The sequence below is a fragment of the Rhinolophus sinicus genome, chromosome 1, assembly GCF_057876585.1.
Source record: "Rhinolophus sinicus isolate RSI-liver-muscle chromosome 1, RSI-T2T, whole genome shotgun sequence".
Taxonomy (NCBI): domain Eukaryota; kingdom Metazoa; phylum Chordata; class Mammalia; order Chiroptera; family Rhinolophidae; genus Rhinolophus; species Rhinolophus sinicus.
In genome coordinates this window covers 154,275,029-154,300,649 of record NC_142501.1, presented here as the reverse complement: position 1 = coordinate 154,300,649, position 25,621 = coordinate 154,275,029, and the positions used below count along the sequence as shown (strand labels likewise).

The 25,621-nt window shown below is 33.6% G+C and overlaps 1 protein-coding gene across 1 annotated transcript in view; it reads left to right on the top strand.

Moving 5' to 3' along the window:
• The window catches only part of UBA6 (ubiquitin like modifier activating enzyme 6), a 73,228-nt gene that overhangs the window by 17,035 nt on the left and 30,572 nt on the right, over window positions 1-25,621 (top strand). Inside the window, exons 3-13 of the mRNA XM_019748064.3 lie at window positions 392-486; window positions 1,003-1,031; window positions 6,664-6,758; window positions 7,184-7,295; window positions 12,013-12,093; window positions 13,016-13,138; window positions 14,934-15,057; window positions 18,271-18,374; window positions 19,703-19,765; window positions 20,550-20,626; window positions 21,207-21,273. Coding sequence (XP_019603623.3) covers window positions 392-486; window positions 1,003-1,031; window positions 6,664-6,758; window positions 7,184-7,295; window positions 12,013-12,093; window positions 13,016-13,138; window positions 14,934-15,057; window positions 18,271-18,374; window positions 19,703-19,765; window positions 20,550-20,626; window positions 21,207-21,273 — 970 coding nt within the window. The remainder of the gene's footprint in view (window positions 1-391; window positions 487-1,002; window positions 1,032-6,663; window positions 6,759-7,183; window positions 7,296-12,012; window positions 12,094-13,015; window positions 13,139-14,933; window positions 15,058-18,270; window positions 18,375-19,702; window positions 19,766-20,549; window positions 20,627-21,206; window positions 21,274-25,621) is intronic.

Genomic DNA, 25,621 nt, shown 5'->3' with positions numbered 1-25,621 from the left:
GTTTTACAGTGAGAGACTCAAAGTGGAAATGGCAAACTCAAATGCCTGTAGTGGCCGCTGAGGTCATAAATGAGAGAAGCAGGATGGGAACTGTTGAAAGTCTAGAGCACATAGTCCTCCCTGTGTAAATAGGGGAACTCCTGTTCAACTCCATCTGCCTGTTGCCATTAAGGAATGTGGAGCTTGGTGCCAAATCCTCTCAATTTTCAAAATATGTCATATATTTAGCAATCAATCCAGGAAATTTAAACAGTTTACAAGTGATCCAAAAGCCTAAAACAAGCCTGTGGGCAGGATCTAGTTGCCAGGCTATTAGTTTGCAAACAACTTTAAAGGGATATATAATTTTGATGAAATAATTTATTGTTTTTTATTGTGTTTTTACATACAGTCGACAGAGGTATGTTCTTGGAGACACAGCAATGCAGAAGATGGCCAAGTCCCATGTTTTCTTAAGTGGTATGGGTGGTCTTGGTTTGGAAATTGGTAAGCAGTATTTTTATTCATAATTTTGTAAGACATTTTTGAGCAATATAATATAAAGATTTAACTCCTCCATGTATTGTTTCTGTAAAGGAAATTATGTAGATACAAAATCTTGATTAGATTTAGTTCTCATTGTTTTAGCAAAACTACTTCTTGATACTATAACAGTCTACCACAAGGAATCAGTAATGACTCTCTTGCTTCTTTTTTTTGTGATGTTAATAGCCATTAATGATCATTCTCTGTATCCATTAATTCGTTATGATAGAACACTCGTACATATATTTGTAATAATGTACCTGGAAGAATACACTAAAATTTTAAGTGATTATCTCAGTGTGGTGTGATTATGGAAATTTTTTTATTTTTTGTTCATCTGTATTTTCTAAAGGATTTGTATTTTTTAAGTAGTAAAAAAGTTAAAATTTACTTGTCAGAGATAGGACCAAACTTCATGAAGATATAGCTGATATATGTTCTAATAATAAACTATTTCTTTTTCTATTTCCTTTATAGCAAAGAATCTTACTCTTGCAGGAATTAAGGTGAGAAAAATGTCCTTGGTAAAAAGGATTGTTTGTTATGAACTCTTTTTTCGGTTTTTTACTCTCAGTAGTGGCGATATTGTTTATACTTTGGCCGAATTATTGCTTCTTCATTTAGTAGCAATATTGTTTTAATGCTGTACTTTCCTTTAAAAAAAAAAAAAAAACATTTTGTTATAGAAAATTTCAAAATTATACAAAAGTAGAATAGCCCATATACCCATCATGCAGCTCTAGTTATCAGCTTATAGACAAATTTGTTCCATGTATCCACGCCCCCAACCACCAAATTATTTTGATGTGTCAGACATCCTATTATATCATCCTTAAATACTTTAGTAAATAGCTCTAAAAGATAAGGATTCCTTTTGAAAATATAACACTATACCACTTTCACACCTAAAATAATGTTCTCAGTGTCATTGTGTTAGTTACCTATTGCTGCAAAATAAATTACCCCGAAACTTAGCAACTTAAGCAACAGCATTATCTCAGGCACACCTTAGCTGGTTCCTCTCTTTGAGGGTCTCTAACAAGCTCCAGGCAAGATACTGACAGGGCCTGGAATCATCTCTAGGCTAGGGGAAAGATCTTCCCAGTGTCGCTCAGGATTCAGTGGCAAGGTTGTGTCACTTCACATTCCCAGCTTAGTTCCTTGTTGGATATTGGTCAGAGGTCAGTTGCTTCCCAAGTGGCCCTCTCTATAGGGCATTTTGCTTCATCAGCGTAAGCTAGCAATAAGACAAGAAAGGGAATGTGCCAGCCAGAGAACTCACAGTGTTTTGTAACCTAATCTCAGAAGTGATATTCCGCCACCTATGCTGTGTTCCTTAAAAGCTAGTCACTAGGTCCAGTTTACACTCAAGGGGAGGGGATTACACAAAGGCCTGAATACCAGAAAATGAGACTCATTGGGGGCCATCTTAGAAGCCTTCCTACCTCAGTCATCTAATTAGAGTTCAAATTTTCCCAATTATCTTATGTGATTTTTTAAAACTTTGTTTTGTTCTAATCGGGATCCAAGTAAAGTCCATACACTAAACTTGGTTTCTTTTAATCTAAAGGTTTCCCTTCACTGGTTTTTCTTTTTCTCCTTACAATTTACTTATTAAAAAAACCAGGTCGTTTGTCACATGTACCTCTACCTCTGTATTTCCTGTAAACTGGTAGTTGTGTCCAGAGAATCAGATTCAGATTTGATTCTTTTCGTGCTACTACTTCACAGGTGATGTTGTGTTCTATCAGGAGGAAATAAATACGTGTTAACTTTTTGTGATTATTACTGACTATTAATGATTACTGCCTAGATTCATATTTTATTAGGAGCAGTAATTTTTTTATTAGTTTCAGCTATACAAAGCAACGTAATAGTTAAACATTTAAACCCCTCATAAAGTGATAACCCCCCCAACCTATTACGCCTCTGACATCTTATGTGACTGTTAAAACAGTATCAACTATCTTCCCTATGAGGTACTCCACATCCTATGACTATATATACCTACATATTTAGTTATAGTTGACATTCAATATTATTCTACTTCAGCTTCAGGAGTATAGTGCATTGGTCAGACATCTACACAGTCGATGATGTGATCCCCCTGATAAGTCCAGTGCCCATCTAACAACTTAAGTGATCTTTACAACATTGTTGATTATATTCCCCATACTGTGTTAACTATCAGTTTCTATTTCTCAGTGCCTTCACCTTTTTCACCCTGCTCCCAACCCCATTCCCATCTATCACCTTGATAGAGCTAGTGCCTATCTGATACCATACCTAGTTATTACAATATTATTGACTATATTCCTAATGCTATACTCTACATTCCCATGACTACTGTATAACAACCAGTTTGTACTTCTTAATCTCCTCCCCTTTCACCCATCCTTAACCACCCCTCCCATCTTGAAGAAGTCCCTTTAAGATTCCTTGTGGGCCGGCCCGGTGGCTCAGGCGGTTAGAGCTCCATGCTCCTAACTCCAAAGGCTGCCGGTTCGATTCCCACATGGGACAGTGGGCTCTCAACCACAAGGCTGCCAGTTCGATTCCTCAAGGTCCCCCAAGGGATGGTGGGCTCCGCCCCCTGCAACTAAGATTGAACACTGCACCTTGAGCTGAGCTGCCGCTGAGCTCCCGGATGGCTCAGTTGGTTGGAGTGCATCCTTTCAACCACAAGGTTGCTGGTTCGACTCCCGCAAGGGATGGTTGGCTGCGCCCCTTGCAACTAGCAACGGCAACTGGACCTGGAGCTGAGCTGCGCCCTCCACAGCTAAGACTGAAAGAACAACAACTTGAAGCTGAACGGCACCCTCCACAACTAAGATTGAAAGGACAACAACTTGACTTGGAAAAAAGGCCTAGAAGTACACACTGTTCCCCAATAAAGTCCTGTTCCCCTTCCCCAATAAAAAAATCTTAAAAAAAAAAAAAAAGATTCCTTGTAATACTGGTTTGGTGGTGATGAACTCCTTCAGCTTTTTCTTGTCTGGGAAGCTCCTTATCTGTCCTTCAGTTCTAAATGACAGCCTTGCTGGTTAAAGCAGTCTTGGTTGTATGTCATTGGTTTTCATCACTTGGAATATTTCCTGCCACTCCCTTCTTGCCTGCGAAGTTTCTGTTGAGAAACTTCTTATAGGGGCTTCCTTGCAGGTAACTTAACTGCTTTTCTCTTGCTCAAGCTTTTAAGATTCTCTCTTTGTATTAGGTTGGTGCAAAAGTAGTTGCACGTTTTACATTTTTTTAACCTCTTAAACTGCAGTTACTTTTGCACCAACCTAATATTTAACCTTTGGCATTTTAATTTTGATGTGTCTTGGTGTGGGCCTCTTTGGGTTTACCATGTTTGTGACTCTCTGTGCTTCCTGGGCTTGTATGTCCATTTCCTTCACCAGGTTAGGGAAGTTTTCTGTCATTATTTCTTCAAGTAGGTTTTCAATTCCTTGTTCTCTCTCTTCTCCTTCTAGTACCCCTGTAATGCGAATGTTGGTACACTTGATATTGTCCCAGAAGCCCCTTAAACGCTCCTCAATTTTTTGGATGCTTCTTTCTTTTAGCTGTTCTGGTTGGGTATTTTCTGCTACCTTGTCTTCTACATCGCTGTTTGGATCTTCTGCTTCATCTAATCTGTTGAGTCCCTGTAATATATTCTTTGTTTCCATTATTGTGTCCTTTATTTCTGACTGGTTCTTTTTTATGGTGTCCATTTCCATTTGTATGCTTCCTATCTCTCTGTTGAAGTTCTCCCTGAGATCATTGAGCATTCTTATAACCAGTGTTTGGAACTCAGCGTCTGATAGATTGCTTATCTCCGTTTTGCTTAGTTCTTTTTCTGGAACTTTGTTCTATTCTTTTATTTGGGACTTGTTTCTTTGTCTCCTCATTTTGGCTACCTCCCTGTTTTTATTTCTATGTATTCGGTAGGGCTGCTATGTTTTCCAGTCTTAAAGTGGCCTTATGTAGTAGGTGTGCTATAGGGTTCAGTGGCGCAGTCATTCTGGTCACCTGAGCCACGGGCTCCAGGTGTGTCCCTTGTCTGGGTTGTGTGCTCCCTCCTCTTGTAGTTGAGACTTGGTTGATAATCGCACATCCATGTGAGGGATTGACCCTTGGGCTCACTAGTTGTGAGGACTGGCCTTGACTACACTGGAAGAGTTGTTCTAGGGGCTGATTCTACGGAGCAGGATCTGCCTCAGCAGGACTCTGATGCCTGCCCAATCCAAGAAGCAGTTATATTCTGATTCTCTCTCTTCTTCATTTATTAGCTGGAATCGTATTTTAGAAAGAAAATTTTCCATTGCATTTTTGGTTCCACTAAAGTGCATTTTGTACATACATGAACAGCAGGATAAATACTTGATTTTTTCCCCCAGTTTATTTACCAGTTTTCAAAATCAGTAGTATTCTATCATACCTCAACAGTGGCCAGTGAATTTGTGTGTGTGAACATCATGATAAACTCATGGATTTAAACATACGTGTTATTTTTTGACCCATTGTAGCTGTTATTCACATTTTGCTCAAATTATTTTATCTTTGCCTGCTGGGATTTTCTTCCAAGTTCTTGAGTCCTTTTGACACACCCCCATAGTCTTCGATTGTCACTGATTGTAAAGTCTTTTCAGTCGACAGAGCTAGAACATTCACTATGAGTAAACTCAGAAATTTCTGAGTTTCAAGTTTAGGTTTGTAGGGTATTTACTTCTTTGATTTTATATTTGTATCTCTTACTATAAAGTTTGGGTCTTAACAACATGAACCTAATTACTTATTTGCTTTATCCTATATTCTGTTCTACCTTTCTATGACATAATTTCAGAATAACAATTCTAATAAATAAAAATATAATTACTATTGAAAACAATTTAAGATTCTTTGTAAGTCACTTTAAGTCATTCCTCTGGGTAGTTATGCGACAAATTAACTAAATAGTTTTGTCCATTTATTTATTTTGCTTTGGATGTTTAGGGATTGCTTTTTTAATTTAATTTAGTTTTACTATTATGTGAGAACAAAATTCAAAATCAAATTTATAAAACAGCGTAGATTCGGGTAAGTCTAGCTTCTCTCTATCCTATTTCCTCCTTTCTTTATTAGGTCACCCCTCTCTTTTTATTGTTTTTAAATGTAAGTAAATGCAGACATATGAACATGAAAATCTGTACGTATGTGTGTACATGTTTATTCCCATCTGCTTTTCTTAAAGTGCCATGCTTTCCTTGTTTTTTTCCTCATTTAACAGCATAGCCTGGGATTACCCCATAGTGATAAATAAATGTATTTCATTCTATTTTTATAGCTGCATTGATATACTTTTCATTGATATGGCATTTATTATTATACCCAGTTCCCCAGTTCCTCATTGTTTTGATTATTTCTGCTGTTTTGCTATTATACATAGTGCTGCAGTTAAGACTCTTGTACATATGTCTTTTTATGTTATTCCCAGTGTGTCTTTGGGTTAGATTCTTAAAGGTGGGATTGCTGTGTCAAAGGATAAATGCACGTGTCATTTTGCTGTAAATTGGCAAATTCCTTTCCATTGAGGTTGTGCTGCTTCACATTCCCACAGTAACATATGGGAATGTCTGATTCACCTCATTCTGACCAATAGAGTATATTGTCAAACTTTTGGATTTATGCTATTCTGATGAATGAGAAAGGTTATTTAATTCTAGACCTTACATATTTTTTTACAGCGCCAAATGCATTTCTTTTTCAGTATAATCCATGTTCATATACCTTGCCCCCTTTTTAAAATAAGATTTGTAGCCTGTAAGTTGCAAACATTTTTTTCCAGTTAGTTACCTTTCTTACTTTGAACATGGAGCATTTGGAAATGTTTATGTGAATTTTAAAAATTTTTGTATGTTGATTTATATAGCATGCTACTTTCCTCAATTTAAATTCATTTGCTGCTCAAAGTAGTTTTCACAGTAAGTTTTTTGGATTTCCAAATGTATATAGTCATTTCATTTAACTTTATATCCTTTCCTATTCTTAAGCCTTTAATTACTTTCTGTTGTCTAATTACACAGGATAGTACTTTTAATACAATGTAAATAGTATTGGAGATAGTGAACATCCTTGTCTTATTCTTGACTTTAACATATATTTTCCTCTTTTTTGAAGGCACTTACCATTCATGATGCAGAAAAATGCCAAGCATGGGACCTGGGAACCAACTTCTTTCTCTGTGAAGATGATGTTGTTAATATGAGAAACAGGTGACAAGATATTTTGATGTATTATGATAGGGTTTTTTTATTTGATTATTTATTTTTGTCGCATGTTTAATACATTCACATTGCTCCCTAGGAAAATTGTTAAAGGGAGTCTCTTATTTCTGGACCATTAAAAGATTTACGGAGCTTAGAACTATGAGGGTGCACTTTGAGATTGTGTGTCTTACTATGGAATATCAATAGTATGCTACATCTAAAAATCGTATCATTATCTATAAATATAAATAAATCTTAGCTTCTTTCTTCCTCTACAGTTTATTAAATTTCCATTGAAATTTTGTAACATTCAGTTTCTTCTAATGTCATTCTTCTTGGACACTTTGCTGTCTAAGTTTGAGAGATTGAGTATGTTGAATGAAAGAATAGTAAAGATCGATTATTTATTTATTTATTTTTATTAATCTTAGGGCTGAAGCTGTTCTTCAACATATTGCAGAACTAAATCCATACGTTCATGTCACAGCATCTTCTGTTTCTTTAACTGAAACTACTGATCTCTCCTTCTTGGATAAATACCAGGTTGGTACTCCATTTTATATTAGATATTATTGGCAGATTCCAAGGCAAATTGTTAAATATTAATATAACTAATTTAACCTAGTCTATTAAGCAGAACAAAAAAATTCAGGTTAAAAGACTTGCTTTAGAATAATACATTTCAAATGCTCCATTTTAGGGAAAGGACCGAGGAACTTCTGACAAAGCTATTGTATCAGTCAGCTATAATATTTTCATAGTAATGTGCATAAATAACTACCCAAGACTCAGTGGTTTATGGCAACATGCATTTCATTCTTTGTTATACATTTGCATATCAGCTGGAGTTCTGCTATTCCAGACTGAAGTTTAACTCGAGTCTGGGTTCTGCTCCATGAGCTTTGACTCGAGTCTGCCTTCTGCTTGGCACAATAAGGGTGCACTTTGGGATTGTGTGTCTTACTATAAAATACAACAGGGTGCTACATCTCAAGATTCTATAATTATCTAAATATAAATAAATCTTAACTTCTTTTAGCACAAATGACACCATTTTGGGCCTGTGGTTTTTCTCTTTAACAGTTCTCAAACTATCTGGAGAAGACAGTTTCAGATCCACAGGTTAAGGCCTCAGTCCCACAAGAATACCTTCTCTACCCGCTTTCTGATGCCAATCAGAAGTCCAGGTTGTTACTTGTGCTTTTGAGGACTAGCCATAAATCAGAGGTTCCCACACCCCCTCCCCTGCTCTGGTTCAATTAATTTGCCAGGATGGCTCACAGAACTAAGGAAAACAGTTTACTTACTAAAGTACCAGTTCATTATAAAAAGCCATAACTCAGGAACAGCCAGGTGGAAGAGATGCATAAGGCAAGGTATGGGGAAGAGGGTACAGAGCTTCTATGCTCTCTCTCCATGTATGCCACCTTCTCAGCACCTCCACATGTTCACGAACCCAGAAGCTCTCTGAGCCACTATTTCAGGGATTTTTATGTAGACTTCATTATGCAAACGTGAATGGTTAAGTTATTGGCCATTAGTGATTAAGTCAATCTCCATGCCCTTCCCCTCCCTAGAGGTTTGGGAGATAGGGCTAAAAGTTTTGACCCTCTGATCACAAGGTTGGTTCCCTGGCAACCAGCTCCAATCCGTAGAGGCTTTCCAAAAGTCACCGCATTAACATAAACTCAGGTATGGGTGAAAGAGACTTATTACATATAAAGAAAGACGTTCATTTCACCTTTGTCACTCTGGAGTTGTTTCAGGAACTGCGACAAACCTAAATATTACAACAAAATATGCCCCTATCCCCCCTTTTTTTTTTCCCTATCCCTCTTATATAAGAAATTACAAGAGTTTTAGGAGCTATGTGCCAGAAACATTGGATGATGGCCAAAATATGAATTTCTTAAAATAATCATACCTATTTAAAAATCAGTGTAGACTTCCATTCTGGACTGGATAACTTGAAATCTATCCTGCTACAAAGTTAATAACCTTCTTATAATAGAAGTGCTTGATAAACTTTCTTGTAAATGACTACTTGAGTGCTAAATAATATAAGGGAAGTGCTCAGAGACCAAAAATGAATAGGTAGCTAAAAGACCAGTAAACTGTTGGCTTTTGTGGTCACTTTCAGGGATGAGGTTGCCTGTCTCAACCATATTTCTTAGGAATTAATGGTCACACAGAAACAGAAGATACAAAATAGGTCTACATGAGATTGAGAAATGGAATTGAGATCTACCCCATCTTTGTAAAGCTGAAATCTCAGAGAGCTACACCCTCAGTGAAAGGGTGGATAAGAATAATCATTGCCTATCAGAACAAGAAGCCTGTCTTTTTCCTCTTGAGCTGTGGATGAAAAATAAAGATCTTCCCTGGGAATTCATAACCATATAAATTTAGAGTTCAACTTTATAAACCTTTGTAGTAAAGTTTCCCAAGCTGAGAACTTAACATAAAAAGTAGTACTAAACTGGTGATACCCTGGAATACCACACAGAAACAAAACTAAATAGACCTAAAGAAACATACCTTTGACTAGGCTACAGTATATTTCAATTTATAAATCCCCTTCGAAGATGAGTTCACAATACAAAAGAACAAGACAAGAAAAAGTTCAGCATGATCAAGAGTCAGTGGATGTAGCAAACAATAGAATTAAACCTTCAAGAGTTTCGGATAATGGAATTATTGGATATATACTATAAAATATAGATATTCAAACTAAATCTTTAAAAAAGTGATTAAATATACAATATGAAAATAAGACATTGGAAACAATCAAGCAGGTGTGATTAAAGAAGAAAATAGAACTTCAGAAATGAAAATATAGTCTTAAAAATTAAAACTCAATGAAAAGATTAAACAGTGGATAGATACAGCTAGAGTAGGAATTAGTGGATTGAAAGATAGAGCTGAGGAAATTATTGAGATTACTGCACCCAGAAATAAGAGAACATAAGAAAGAAAAAGTAAATGAGAGTTTGAATGAAATGTTCCAATTCATGAGATTGAATTTCTGGAAGGAGAGTATTAGGAAAAGCTATTCAAATAAATTATGGCTGAGACTTTTATAGCTTTGACGAAACACAAATTAGATTCAGTTTATGTTCAGTCTGGGGATTAATTTTACCCTATTTACTAGCTAAGTTAACCTGTTACTGTTTGATGAATGCTGGCAGAATGCAGGAGATTCTGGGTTACAGACTTAACACGTTGCGTATGGCGGGGTTTAAATCCCTCATACCCCTCTGTTCTGGCAGGTTTTTAAAAGAAACTACTTTAAAATGCACTCTTCTCTTTAAAGCGTAAATGCTTCTATGTCATTTATTATTTTTCTATGGAATTTTTTAGGATTTACTCACCTATGATGTTAGTAATCCCTCCTGGTGTGATACTGCAGAAAGCAGCTTCCTTTGTGCAGGGGGACACGGCAAAAATTGCATATGTATTGAGTTTCACTTCTCACTTTTTTTATGCGCACACTTTACACACCCGTGTGTGATATTTTTTCTTTCCTCTTCCCACTATGGGCTCCAGATGGTAGCATTGTTGCATAGCAATGCATGATACGTCGAACATAGCAATGCATGGTAGCATTGTTGCGTAACTATGGCCAATAATATGAAAATAATTCCTTTCAACTTCCTATAACTTTGCATTGACGAGGTTACAATATGTATTTCATGAGGTATCACCGAAGAGTTAAATAAAATAATTCGGTGTTTTTCCAAAAATAACATAATTCAAAATTGCCTAAGGGATACTAAGGTTCCAAATGTTATAAACAAATCACTACAGTTCTGGAAAACTCTGTTTATTCATACATCCACTGTTGTGAATGTAACACGTGAAATGACTCATGGGTGGAAAAATGTATCCGATTCAAAATCACTATTTTTTTAGAAAAGAAAAATAATATGAATCCTAAAAAGTACATATGATGCAGACTTTATTCATTAACGACATTTGCCCGTTAGATATTAACAAAACACAAATAATTCAATCAAATATGCAAAGTAAAAAGAGTCAACAGTAAAAACGAGAATTCTCATTATCCATCCTTAATGCATGGCTCAGAAAAAAACGAAGATTCTCGTGATCCGTACGCAACGTGTTAAGGACTTTACTATTCAGAGCATGGTAAGAAGTAGGAGCATCATATTTGCCTTGTTTTTTCTTTTGCCCTCCACCAGATCCCACTAGTGAAGTGCAGAGGGCACATGTAATGGGTTCCTTTAGAGGAGAGGAACACTGAGCTTGGGGCACCTACTGCTTTATAGCAAGCAGTAAACATGCTTGCGCTTTATCCCAGAGGAGAGACATTACCTCATTTCTCAGGTTACATGAGGCAAATACAATCCTGAGAAATGACCCTAGTAAAAATATGGCCAGAGCCCTGCATTCATGGCATACCTAGTGAGATGTATAAAAAATGAGAGATCTGTGAAGGGATATCTCCCTGTAGGAAGCACACCATATTCTGAGCTAGATAAATTAAACTAAATCCACACTTGGATAAAACTAAGTTATATAAGTCATGGAAACCAGCAGCAAGGAAAGCTCTGGATTGAGAGTCTAGCTCTGCTTTTGCTGATTGATGGACAAATGACCCTGAGGAAGTATTGTAAGTCTTGCAAAGACCTTTATAAGTCTAACTTATGATAAAACCTGATTATAAAATCTTCTCTACTTATTTTACAGGGTAATGATAAAAAAAAAAGTAGGCATTAAAAATTATAATAATTTGCTTATTACAGAACTTGTTGGTTTCCCTAATAAAATTGTCATAAAGTAAAAGTAGTTATATTGTGAGTCTGTTGAATCTCTGAAGTAAAAGAAAGCTAAGCCAACTAATGTATCTCTTTAAAAATGCAATTGTTACCCCTTTAAGTTAGCATTAAATTAATATTCTGATAAGTGTATTAGTATTTTCGTGGCAGTAACATACAAAATCTGCAACCATTTGAAGTACATAAATACCATGTAGGAAATTAAGTTTTGCTTCTAATTATGTGGTCCATAATGGTAGTTTAATTTAATATGGGTAGGTTTTCCCCTGTGTTGTTTTTACTTTTGTTATTTCATACCTCTGAAGATACTAACCTTAGAATGGAATACAATAGGATACTATTTTTTTTACAAGGAAAACAGTATGTTTTTAGCATAATGCAAACTGAAATGCTTCTGATTTAGAAGTTGTACATTAAAATAATTGTATATTCTCCAAACTTTATTTTTGTCTTTTCAACAGTGTGTGGTATTGACTGAGATCAGACTTCCATTGCAGAAGAAAATCAATGACTTTTGTCGCTCTCGGTGCCCTCCAATTAAGGTAATAGCATCACTTAATAATGACATGTAGTTAACCAAAGGAAGAACACTTTCACTTTTAGATTTTTTCTTTTTGGGTTATATATGCGTAGGAAAGTCTTTTTCCATAAGGACAGTCACAGTATTATTTTTCTCTCTAATTTTGGTATCATATTTATTTCCTATTTTTAAAACTATGATCAAAATTTGGTTTATAGGCAAATTGCCAAAGCTAAGGAAGAATGAAGATTAGGAATAGAAAAGATAATAAATACTGAATTCATCATCTAACTTTAAATGTGATGATGGTGGTTTTTAAGAGGTACATTGGTTCTTTTAACAACTATTAATTGAGCATCTACTGTGTACTAGAAACGGTTCTAGGCACTAGGAATACATTAGTGAACAGGACATGTACGTTTTCCTACTCATGAAAATTACCTTCTAGTAGGGAACATATACAGTAAACAAGGAAATGAATACATAGTTTCAAGTCCTATGAAGAAAAAAGCTAGGTAAAGAATAGAGTATTATTTCTGCATGATGTTAGGGGGGTGCCCCAAGCTCAGTGTTCCTCTCCTCTAAAGGAACCCACTACATGTGCCCTCTGCACTTCACTAGTGGGATTTGGTGGAGGGCAAGAGAAAAACAAGGCAAATGTGATGCTCTTACTTTTTGTTATTTAAAAATCATAGAATGTATAATGATGATGAATGGATGTCACCTCTAATTTTGTAACCCTGGATATCTAGTCCCACATACCAATATCCTTGATTCCTGAACCAATTTACAGACAAATAAATTATCCTGTTCATGATTAACTTTATATCCCAAATGATATATTTAATTAGAAATGGAATTGACATCAAAGGGCCCAAGGTAGTTGAGCTTTATTATTTCTTTATATAAATAGATACGCTGAACTTCTTTTTATCATTTCACAGTTCATCAGTGCAGATATACATGGGATTTGGTCACGGTTGTTTTGTGATTTTGGTGATGAATTTGAAGTTTTAGATAGAACAGGAGAAGAACCAAGAGAAATCTTCATTTCAAATATAACGCAAGTATGATTGTACATGTATATTATTTTATATATATGTGATTGATTTTTTGAAGTTGATGTGCATGCTGTTTTTTAAAAGGTGGTATTAGCAAAATATTGTAAGATGCAATATTTTTCAGTTTTACGAGAATTTAAGGAAATTCATAATGAAATGTTTTGTTAATTCTTGATTGCATTCTGTTAAAGGTAAATTGAAGTTAGAATATTAAGAATATTCCTGATTCTTTCTAACATTATTTAATAATTGATAGATCAACATTTGCTTATGTTGTAAGTTTTGATTTTAATTTTGTCCTGTGTCGTGTTCCTATGGGACATGAATTGTGACTCAGGAGTTGCTGAATTGTTTATTGTGTCAGGTCATAGATGTACTAAGTCGCCTGGCCCAACACTGTGGATGCACAGTTAAGTCATCATAGACCAAAGCTTTTCTGATTTGTTATATTTCTAAAACAATTATTTAGAGGAGGAAGAAAATTTAGAATTAATTAATCTTCTAATCAAAAAGTCTGATTTTCTAACCACATTCTTTTGATACTATGTAAGCTTAATTTTTTATTCGCTAAAAGAATTGGAAAAATCATGATTCATTTTTACCCTTTTTATCTGAAATCATTAACTTTATTTTCACTCTTTATAATCAATTAACATTAAAGATCAAAAGCCAATATAAGGGAATGATAATATACTTTGACCTAACAGTATTTGTGCTCTCTTTATGCTTTATGTTTAAACCCAATGTAATGTTGCGTTTCTCACCCCTTTTTAAGAAAAATTCATTGAAAAAGTCTGTGTATCTCTGTACTTACAGAATGGTTTATTATTCAGTCTTTTACCTTCTGTAGTTGTTTTTAGTTTGTTCCTGAGAATATTATACAGTTGGATTAAGCTCCTAGTGAGAGTGTGGATCCTTGTATTGCATTGGTATTTTCTTTTATTGAATAGTGCAGGAAATACAGAGGTTATCCATAAAGAATTAGGAAATATCATAAATGGTCCCATTTAACTTATCTGCAAGAAATTATTTCTCCTTAGTAAAGTCCTTATGAATTCTATTCCTCTTGAAATAATTGCACACACATTACATTCATTTTATCAACATTGTGTGTAATCATGATTTTATTATTCTTATCCAAATCATTAAGCAGCAAGAGAATTTTTAGAATCTATGCAATTATGAAAGAGAGAAAGATAATTCCATTAGATTTCATGTAGATTAAATTATCACCTTAGTCAAGCAGTGTGTAGGATTACATGCAATTAGGAAATTTCCAGGCCTTTGACCTGTCTCATCCATCCTCCTCGGTGACATAAGCCAATTTGTTTCTATTTTTATCCTGATAAGCTGGGCTACACAATATTTCTTTGCTTTAAAGTGTTGAGCAAGCTTTAAACTACCAGTTCCCTGGCCTTAAATCTCCATCCTGCTTTCTCACCTCTTTTTAATCTTCAAAGTTAGACTCTCATCTTTTATGTACATAGAGTTTCTTATAACATGACTTTAAAACGTACGTCGATAACTTCAGTCTATAAAATATTTGAGCTCCTATGTGGAATCTCTGTGTCCCCCAAACATAGAAATTATACTTTAAATATTTATAATAAAATAATAAGTTGGTCACTATTTTGTGACAATTCTTTAATGGCTTGCTTTTACGGAGGGAGAAAAAGAATGGCTTGGAATTTTGGTGGTTTTGAGAATTTTATAATTACATGGTACTTTTTATGTGAGACTGGGAACTTGTATGAAAGGGAATACATGAACTTCTTTAATAGTACATTACTCTTATTTTTAGGCTAATCCTGGCATTGTCACTTGCCTTGAAAATCGTCCTCACAAACTTGAGACAGGACAGTTCTTAACATTTAGAGAAATTAATGGAATGACAGGCTTAAACAGATCTACACGACAAATAACTGGTAAGCTGGTGTGTTTTATTAATTCATTTATATTTATTCACTATTCAACACATTTGTAGTTCAGATACTATACTCAGTGTTGAGAGGACAACATCAACTCAGACAGACATGATCCAGTTCTTGGCCTCAGAACATTCAATACAGGTGAGGCGATATTAACATTAAGCAGTGATGGTGTAACAGGCATTCTGGGAGCTCTAAACTTAGCAAGGAATCCTACCCAGTTTTGGTGCAGCAGCAATACAGACAAGGTATCTTGATTAAAATTTGAAGACAGTGTTGGCTTAGGAAGGTGGTGAAAAGATTATTTTATACAGAAACAAATACTAAGACGAGACAAAATTCAAGGAACTAAAAGATATAATATGGCAGGGCTGGCAGTGGGAGTTGAGATAGCAAGTGCCTTAAGACATTTAGGAGGACGCTTTATATCTCATATGGTAGGTAAAAGAAGATTCCAACATGAGCAACTTATTTATTCATGTAGGGAATGCAAAAAAGGGAGTAGGTTTTGGAGAAAAGGTAATGAGTACAGTTTAGGCTTTTGGACTGAGGTGGCAGTAAAGTATTCAAGTAGAGATACATGGTTTTGTTCAGTTGCTTGGATAAAAGAAATTAATGGATGCTACTGCAGGCAAATTTGTGGGTTTGTTAGAAAGACATAGAAGGAATCTGTTTTTTCAGTGGACTAAGATGAGATCATTGCACAGAGGAGAGGAAAGGTGCCAAGGCCAGAGATTTGAGGAGAATGAACATCTTAAAAAATAGAAAGATTATCAGGCATCATTTACGACCCATTTAAAGTTGAAGATAATGAATTCATCGCAGTGTAAGTCTGCATGGTTTGTGATTTTTCCTCCAGCCATGTTTTAAGACTTTGCTAGACATCTGTAACTCAAAGATGGCAAGTTTATACCTATTCAGTTGACATGTGTCAGTTTTATCTTTAGGGCGTTTGGAAGTATAATTATGTAATTAGTGTACAGGCTAGTAAATGGATTACTATTTTTTTCTTTCAATGACTACAAAATGGATCCTTAGGAGAGGAAAACTCAGTTCCTCTCATGAACTATAGAAAAACAACTTTGAATCTGTATTTAAGCATCTTCGGCTAAAAAAGAAAAAAGCTATTGAATTTTGTTTCCCACTCTATATCTAAATATGTAAAATACACGTTCAGATCATTGATATTAAAGAATTTGTATCTGTTTTTGCAGAAAATGACTCAGCTAATCGTTTAGGATTAATTTGTTATTTTGGGGTCCATGCGATAATGGATTATGGTGATGGATCAGACTTGAGAATACATATAAAAGGAGGAGCCACTGGGTATCACAGAGTGAAAATAAACAAAATTCACATTTTGTCCCAAAAATTCTTTGGGCAGAGAGAGAATATTTAAATAGAGTGGCTGTTTATGAAATTTTTTTTTCTTAACATTTATTATTTGGTACTTAACTACTCTAAGATAATTTTCTGTTATTTGCAAAACATTTTTAAATAGCTGAAACGTGTATTGTAGATATGTGTGTGTGTGTGTGTGTGTGTGCGTGTGTGTATGAATATATGTTTAAATAGAGTTGAAAATGAGTATTCTTTCAGACCTCCACTCTCCAGAGGTAACAGCAGCTGTTTGATGTTTATTTTGCTGACCGTTTTTCTCTACTTAATATATAAGGCGCTGTACACCTAAATCTGAAGCTGAATAATACTGAATGTCAGCTATAATTAAATATATATATACACACATCTGTGTGTGTGTGTGTGTGTGTGTGTGTATGTATGTATATATGTATGTATATATAGTGCCATGGGATGTGGAGTACAGCATAGGGAATAGTGTCGAATTGTAACAGCTATATACTATATAAGAAGGATAGTACATAGGGGGAGGGAGGTTAACACTTTATGAGGAGTATAAATGTCTATTACATTGTTTTGTACACTTGAAACTAATGTGTGTGTGTGTGTGTGTGTGTGTGTGTGTGTGTATCTCCATCCTGTGGGAAGAAAGGGCTTACTGTTTATTTATTTATTTTTTTAATAAGCAAATGGTTCAAAAACAATAAAAGCCAAATGTTTACAGTGACAACTTCTGCCCACCTGTGGCTCCCACTCAGTTATCACCCATTTACTGTTCTTAGTTTGTGTCTTTCCAGGCTTTCCTTCTGCTTTTTTACAGAAGTGTAGCATATTATATATACATCTGCCCTTTGCCTTTTCATGAAGCAAAATATTTGGATATTTTTATATCAGTAATTACAGAGCATTCTTTTTGGTTTGTTCCTATAAATTTTCTTTTATGGATGCATAGCATTTCCTGATGTGGAATGAGTTGTATCATAGTATAATTTTAATTTGCATTTTACCTATTATGAATGAGATTAAGGATCTTTTCTTAAGTTTTAGAGCTATTTGTTTTTTTCTTTAATGTGAATCATCTATCCTTTGCTCATTTTCCTGTTGACCTGTTGATTATTTTCTTAGCCATTTCTTGGAACTCTTAAAATATTGGGCATATTTGTCCAGTTTTTTTATATAAATTACAAATAACTTTTTTCTAGTTTAGCATGTGACTGCTTGTGATTGGTTTTTACTGTGTATATATAATATCAAATTTTTAAATGTTTTTTATGGTTTTTATTTTGAGTCATAATTAGAAAAGCCTTCCTCACTACAATGTTTTAAAGAAATTTTTCTCCCATGCTTTTATAATATTTTTGGCTTTTTTTTTTTTTTTTTTTTTTTACATTTAAAACTTTTACTCATTTGGGATAGATTCTTTGCTAGGTAGCATTTTTCCCCAAAGATTTATAGAATCATATTATCATTTCCTCACTGTTTTGAGGTGCCATCTTAATTGTAGCCTCTGTGAGTCTACTTCTGAATTTTCTAATTTTTGTGTTTATGTGCCTGTCTATTCATGAGCCACTACCACGCTATATTAAATATTTAATAAGCACCTCTCATTACTTTTTTTTTCCTTTCAGTTTTCTTGGCCGTTTTTAAGTCCTTGAGTTCCGGTTGGAAAAATAATTTGTCTATCCCCCCCATACTTCCTCCTACTCCCACACACCCCAAGAAACAAATTTATATGGAGACCTTCTTAATTTTATAAATTAGAGGAAATTAACATTTTTATGATGATGAATCTTCAAATTTAAATACCTATATCAATATGTGACCATTTTTTGTTTTTTTGTTTTCTTTTAGTGGTATCACCATTTTCTTTTAGCATTGGTGATACTACAGAACTGGAACCTTACTTACATGGAGGCATAGCTGTCCAAGTTAAGACACCTAAAACATTTTACTTTGTAAGTATTTTTTTACTGCTTAAAAAATATTTCTTTACAGAATAAGAATGGCAAAAGAGAAAAAAAAAGCAATAAATACTCAGTTAAACAAACAGTTAATTTAAAGCCTGAACAGATTTTGTTTTTTTAATTTGCACTCACTTTGAGGGAAATAGTATCAATCTAAGGAATTAAACTGATGTCAATGAAAAATTTACAACTAGAATACTATATGCATATAATTGAGGTATGTAAATTTCGTCAAAGGAACTATACCTTTGTAATCATCAAAGATCTGATCATACTTTTTACAGTTATTTACTAAGACAAAAGTTAAAACTAATATATTTTTGAAAATTGAAGTATTGAAACAGTGTATGTTTTATTCAGTTACTTACATTTTAAAGTTAAAGGGAATATTTTTTATTTATCATACTTGTTAATCTAGGTTTTTAAATTTTAATTTCAAGAAACAATGCATATGTTGGAAATATGAAATAATTCCTGTAAACTGACATTTAAAGGAGAATGTAAGTATCTACAGAGAGAGGATGTAGAGGCTAGTTGTATTAAGAAACTACAGTCTCCTGCTGCTTAAATCCTTAGGCCACTTCTCTATATGAACTAAAAGATACAATCTTTATTTCTCTTGCAAGTTTTCAAGGTTTTAACTTAATTGCCTTTTCTGTTCCAGAACAGTTATTAGCTATTGTCCTCTACAATGCTTTGTTCAAGCCAAAGTTAGAAAGTTAGAACAAAACAACAGATTAAAATAACTACAGCTAGTCAAATGTGCCCCTGCTTTACTTCCTCTTGCCACTGTCCCCAATTTTTTAATTAGTTTATGCTTCAGGTAAAATTGAGATTGGGTGGGTGTTTGGGGATTTTTGTTTCTTGGGGGTTGGTTGGTTGGTTGGTTGATTTTTTGTTTTGTTTTTGCCTTTGTGTGTTCTTTGCTTCACACAGAAAGTTTTAACTTTGCATAGTGAAGTCTTGTCATGCATAACAAGCCTTGATAACTTGATATCAGAAAAATATGGTTGCTTTTCAATTAAAAGAGTAGATTTTTTTCAAGTGTACAGATGTTTTAATCAATTCTTCCTAAATTTATTTTGTGGGTCAGGTTGTCTAATTGCGTTTAACATTTAAAAAGTAATAATGTGTGGTAATAAGAGAAAGGGGTAACGGAGAATGGTAGCTATTTTATATCTTCAGTTAAAACTTGTTAGTTCAACCATATTTATTTCAGACCTTTGGGAAAGAGCCATTGCTTTTAGTGTTCTGTATGGTTTATAGTTTGTCAAGTAATCACTCGCACTGGAGTAATTGTTTTGTTTTGTTTCTATTAGGAATCATTGGAGAGGCAGGTAAAACACCCAAAGTGCCTTATTGCGGATCTTAGCAAACCTGAGGTAACTACTTTGTAGGTTTAAGAGAGGCAGCAGAGTGTGGGATGGAGATTGATAAGAGATTATAAAGTTAAAATGGAGTAACTGTGTATGTATCTTTCTATCAGATTTCCTTAATAAAGGTTGTATTCACATGTGTAAAGTTGACTCCCAAGAATTAAAATGGGAATTTATATTATGGAAAAATATTAGAATAATAAGGAAAAGTTTTACTATTATAATGATACACCAGCTTTGAAAGTTAAAAGGCAATTTCAATAATTTATGCAAAGGTGACCTTATTAAACGATTTTCTGAACCATATAGTTTTATTATATTATAGTATATAATAAAATACATCCCAGAAAACCTTGGAAGCATTTATTCTGTTTTTTTGTAATCACTGGATATAATTTTGTAGCAATGAATATAGTTGATAGGAAAATAGTTATATTAAGTTTCCAAATTTGTAAATGTTGATAAGGAAAAAGAATTAGATCATCTTGTACAACTGTTTCATTGCTGTTGTTCAGTTGATTTTACTATACGTTTTATATAAAGAACCTAGTAAAAACTAGTCATACCATCTGTAATTGAGACTTAGATCTATTGTTTAAATATTGCTTTATTGCCTTGATGTCAAGTCATTTAACTTCTCCAAGCCTCAGCTTCCTCCTCTGTTAAATAGAGATAATAACAGTATTAAGCTAATTCATTTATTGTAAGGATTAAGTTAAATAATATTTTTAAAGCATTAGCACAGTGTCTGACACATATCACATTGACCAATTTTTAATATTCTAAATAGGCACCTTTAGAGATTCATACAGCTATGCTTGCCTTGGACCAGTTTCAAGAGAACTATAGTCGCAAGCCAAATATTGGGTAATGTCTTTTGTTTGAAATAACTTTTTTCCGTATTATAAAAGCAGTACTTCAGAAATTATAGGTTAAAAAATTTAGAGTGACTAAGCCTCTTATAATTGCTACACCAATAGATACACCAAACTATATAACTTTTTATTATGATCTGGCTTTTTTTCTTGTGGGAATGGAGACATTAATTTATAAAACTGGAATTATATTAAATAAAGAATTTTCCCATTTTGAAGTCTTAAAAAGCTACAATTTCTGAAATACAATAAAACATCTGAGAATTAATGACTTATGAATCCACTATGTAATATTTTACCCTTTAGCTTATTAAGTCAAAAGTACTGTTGCAAAAGATTTTTGCCTTATATATTTAAAACTAAAGCTTATTTATATACTATCCTTAGGTGAGTATGATTTTGAAGTAATGTATTTATAAGCCAGTTACATTTAAGTCAGTGAAGCACTTTGTGCTACCTGTTGGCAAAATTCCACATTTTTAAATATATTTCTTAAACTTAGATTTGAGTGTGACTTACTGTTTATAGCAGTACAGAAAATTGAAATTGGGGTGCATTGTTTTGAATCCTAGATGCCAAAAAGATTCAGAAGAACTGTTGAAACTAGCAACACATATAAGTGAAACCTTGGAAGAGAAGGTAAATATTCAAAGTTACAGCCATCAAAAAATGTATAACATAAATGTTTTGTATGTTAATATTCTCTTATCCTTCAAACCCCAGCTTTGCTACTTACTTACTCTAATAGTAGGCAAGTTACTTGACTTTGTTCTGCTTTAATTTATAAGTCTATAAAATGCAGTTACCTACCTCATAGGGTTGTTGTGAACATTAAATGATTTGATTTTGTAAAGTAGGTAGAACAGTATGTGGCATATAGTCATTACAATTTACTGCTGTTACATTTTTAGTATTAGTATTATCTCTTCTAATTCACTTTGTTAACCAACGAAAACTCACTATATAAAGTCATCAAATTTCCTATAAATTGTCTCTTATAAATTATATATTCATATCTCCTAATTGTATTTTGCATATCGTGTGTGGACATACCACCTAGAAAATGTTTTGTTTTGTTTTAATGTTATGGTGCCAGTATCTGCTGGCCAACAGTTTCATTTTACCTGATATAAACATATCAATGTTTGTGTATTTATTTGAAACTTGTTATTATTGTATAAAAATGAAGGAGAAATGAAAGTGTGAGCAATAGTAGTAAGAATAAGATGAGCTCATATTTCATGTAATTAAAGAAGAAAATAATAAATGTGTTGAAAACAATGAATTACTAGTCATAAGTGAAAGATTTTTTTATTGTATACGGATTAGGAAAATGTATGAGAGGTCAAGAACAGTAAGATTTCACTCATGGGATACAAAACAACAAAAAAACAAACAAAACAAACATAAACAAACACAAAAACAGACTCATAGATACAGGCCACAGAATGGTGGTTACCAGAGAGGAAGGGAGGTGGGGGGAGGGCAAAGAGGGTAAAGGGAGTCAAATACAGGTGATGGAAGGAGACTAGATTTTGGGTCGGGAGCACACAATAGAGTATACAGATGTCATATTGTAAAGTTGTACACCTGAAGTTTATTTATAAGTGTACCTCAATAAATTTAATATAAAAATGCAATAGAAATAGCCAAAAACTATAAAGTTAAAAAGTATGAAAAGTTAGATATAGGTTGTTGAAATCTGATGAAAAGGAAGAATTAGGGATTTATCAACTTTATTGAGATAAAACTTAAAAGTCAATTTCACCCTTTTCAGGTGTACAGTTATACAAAATTCTACATACAATTAATTCAACTGTACACAATAAATTCAAAGTTTCCAATTGTGTATCTACTGGCACAATCAAAATATAAAACATTTCCACAATGACAAAAGTTCCCTCATACCTCTTTAAAATATCGTCTCCTTTTCCTCCAGCCAAACCATGGTAACCACTATAGTTTTGCCTTTTCCAGAATGTCATAAACGGAATCATGCAATATGTATGTAGCCTTTTGAGTCTGGCTTCTTTTACTAGATATAATGAATTTAAGTTTCATCCATGTTGTTGCATGTTCATTCCTTTTTATTGCGGAGTAGTATTCTGATGTTTGTAATAATCCACGGTTTGTTTGTCCTTGCATCATGTTGTAGGCATTTGAGTTGTTTTCAATTTTGGAAATTATGAATAAAGCTGCTACAAACATGTGCATACAGATTTTGGTGTGGACATACATTTTCATTTATCTTTGGTAGACGCCTAATAGTGTATTACAGAGTCATAGGATAGATACATACGTTTAACTTTATAAGAAACTACCAAATTGTTTTACAGAATAGCTGTACCATTTTGCATTTCCACCAGAAATGGTATGAGAGTTTGAGTTCTGCATTGTCTCCATAACTTTGATTATGTTTATTTGTTTTTAGCTGTTAAGTGTCTTCAAATCTTTGCCTGTTTTTTAATTATGTCATTTACTTTCTTTTTCTTTTTTTTTTTATTAGTATTGAATATTTTCTTTTTGATTCAGACAGTTCTTTATATATTTTGGATGTCAGTTCTTTATCAGATACATGTTTTACAGTATTCTCTTCCAACCTGTGAGTTGTGTTTTCATTTTGTTACAGTGTCTTTTAAAAAGCAGGTTTTTAGTTTTGAAGAAGTTCAATTTATCAATTTTTCTTTCCATGTTTTTTTAACCCAAGGTCACAGTTTTGTCCGATGTTTTCTTCTAGAAGTTAATAGTTTAGTGAATTTCATTTTTTTATAGCATACAAAATATAGATCAGGTATACATAACTACATTTTGAATTCATTATGTACAGTTTAGTACTTTTGTGAATTCATTTTTTTACACCTTGCCAGGTATAAATCAAGGTTAATTTTTATGTATATAAATATCCAGTAATCTAGCCCAGTTATTGAAAAGACATTTCTTTCCTCATTATTTTTTTTTTTTTGACATCTGTCAACAATTTATTGATCATATATGTGTAGGGCTATTTCTGAACTCTCCATTATCTTCCATTGATTGTTTCTATTCTTTTGCTACCCTGTTTCTCCAAAAATAAGACCTAGCCGGACAATCAGCTCTAAGGCGTCTTTTGGAGAAAAATTAATATAAGACCCAGTATTATATTATATTATATTATATTATATTATATTATATTATATTATATTATATTATATTATATCTTATATTAAAGACCCAATCTTATAGTAAAATAAGACCGGGTCTTATATTGATTTTTGCTCCAAAAGACACATTAGAGCTGATTGTCCAGCTAGGTCTTTTTTTCGGGGAAACACAGTAGCATCATCGTATTGTGATTACTTTAGCAGTATAATAAGTCTGGAAATTAGTTTTGGGTCTCTCTCATATTTCTCAGAGCCCAGAATTACAGTATTCCTGAATTTTCAATTTTTAAATTTACATGTTTTAAATTTTTTCTATAGCCTTTATACTTGAAAGGCAGCTGGGATGGATATAAAATTCTAGTCCCTTACTTTCTTTGGTGATATTTTGTTTTACATCTTATTGTTGAGAAATATCATGCCAGCTTATTTTTCTTACTCTTAATAAGTAATCTGGTCTTTTTGCTTTGAGACCCTGTAATTTTTTTCTGCTGTATATTTTTTCATCTGTAAAGTCTTAATAGTTTTACTAAGTTATGTCTCAGCATTGATTATTTAGTCAAATTTCCCAGGTCCACTTTGATACATAGGTTTAGATTTTCTATTCTCTATTTATTCCATTCTTTGCAGGGTGGGGAGGGAGGTGTGACGAATAGATGATTTTGGTTCTTAGTTATTAAGTTTCTGATTCAAGGTGGAGTTTTTTGTTTGTTTTCTCATATCTCCAAGTATTTGTTAAGGTTATATAATTCACTCAATCAAATTTCCTTTACCTTGTGATTAGTTTGGGGGAGACATTTTCAGTAGCTGAAATGTTTTTATTCTAATTTTCTGTTTCTTTCTTACATTAGCTTTGTATGGTAAACTGTTTTTTTGCTCATTTTTTTGGACAGGGCAGGGGTTTGGGGTGCTTTTTAGATTTGTATTTCTAGAACCCCTCTTCTCTCCAGATACCGAAATGATATTCTTTAATGGATGGATGGATGGATGGATGGTTGGTTGGTTGGTTGGTTGGTTGGTTGGTTGGTTGGTTGGTTTTGGGAGGTACATATGTATGATGTGTCTTGTGGATTTCTGATTTCTGTCAAATCCTTAATTTTCCTCTCTTCTTTCTTTACCCTTCTCTGTCAAAGGGTATATCCACTTTCTAGTTACATCATTCTCTCCCAGAGGCATTCTTTCACCATAGCCATTGCTGAGATTGGCCATATTTCACACATGTTCAGTAATTTTCACTCTTACTGTGGGACCTTCTTTTTTCTCAGGATGATTTTGTTCTTACACATATCCTGCTTTGTGCAGGTTTGTAGCAATATGAAATCCAGAAATAGTTCTGTTGGAGTTTGGTATTTATTTTTCTATTTATAGGTAATTTTAAGTTCATAATATTCTCTGTTTTCTACTAATACTGAAGCCCTGCCGCTGACTTATTTCACTTCTTGTGGATATGTATCTTCTGTAGATTTAGGCCATTGTCATTGTCTTAGAGCTTCTGTTAACATTCTTGTTTTCAATATTATCACTGCCACCAATATCCGCATTCAAAATGGTACAGATTAAATGAAATCATAATCTGAGTTGAGTTCAGTGCTAAATAGTTGAAAAATAATGAGAAATGAAAATTTGAAATGGAGTGAGTGGAATAGTGACTAGACAGTAACGTCATTCTGTGTCACCGATACCTTTGAGAATGTAATAAAAGCTACCCTCTTCTCCCCCTAAATGCAGAAGTATTATTTTACACAAGAGTTTCAGGAGATGAATTGAGCCCTACTTTACTCTTAAGGTTAAGATTAAGACTAATATTGAAAGAATGGGAAGAGAAAGAGAAAATAGGTTTAAGATCTTTG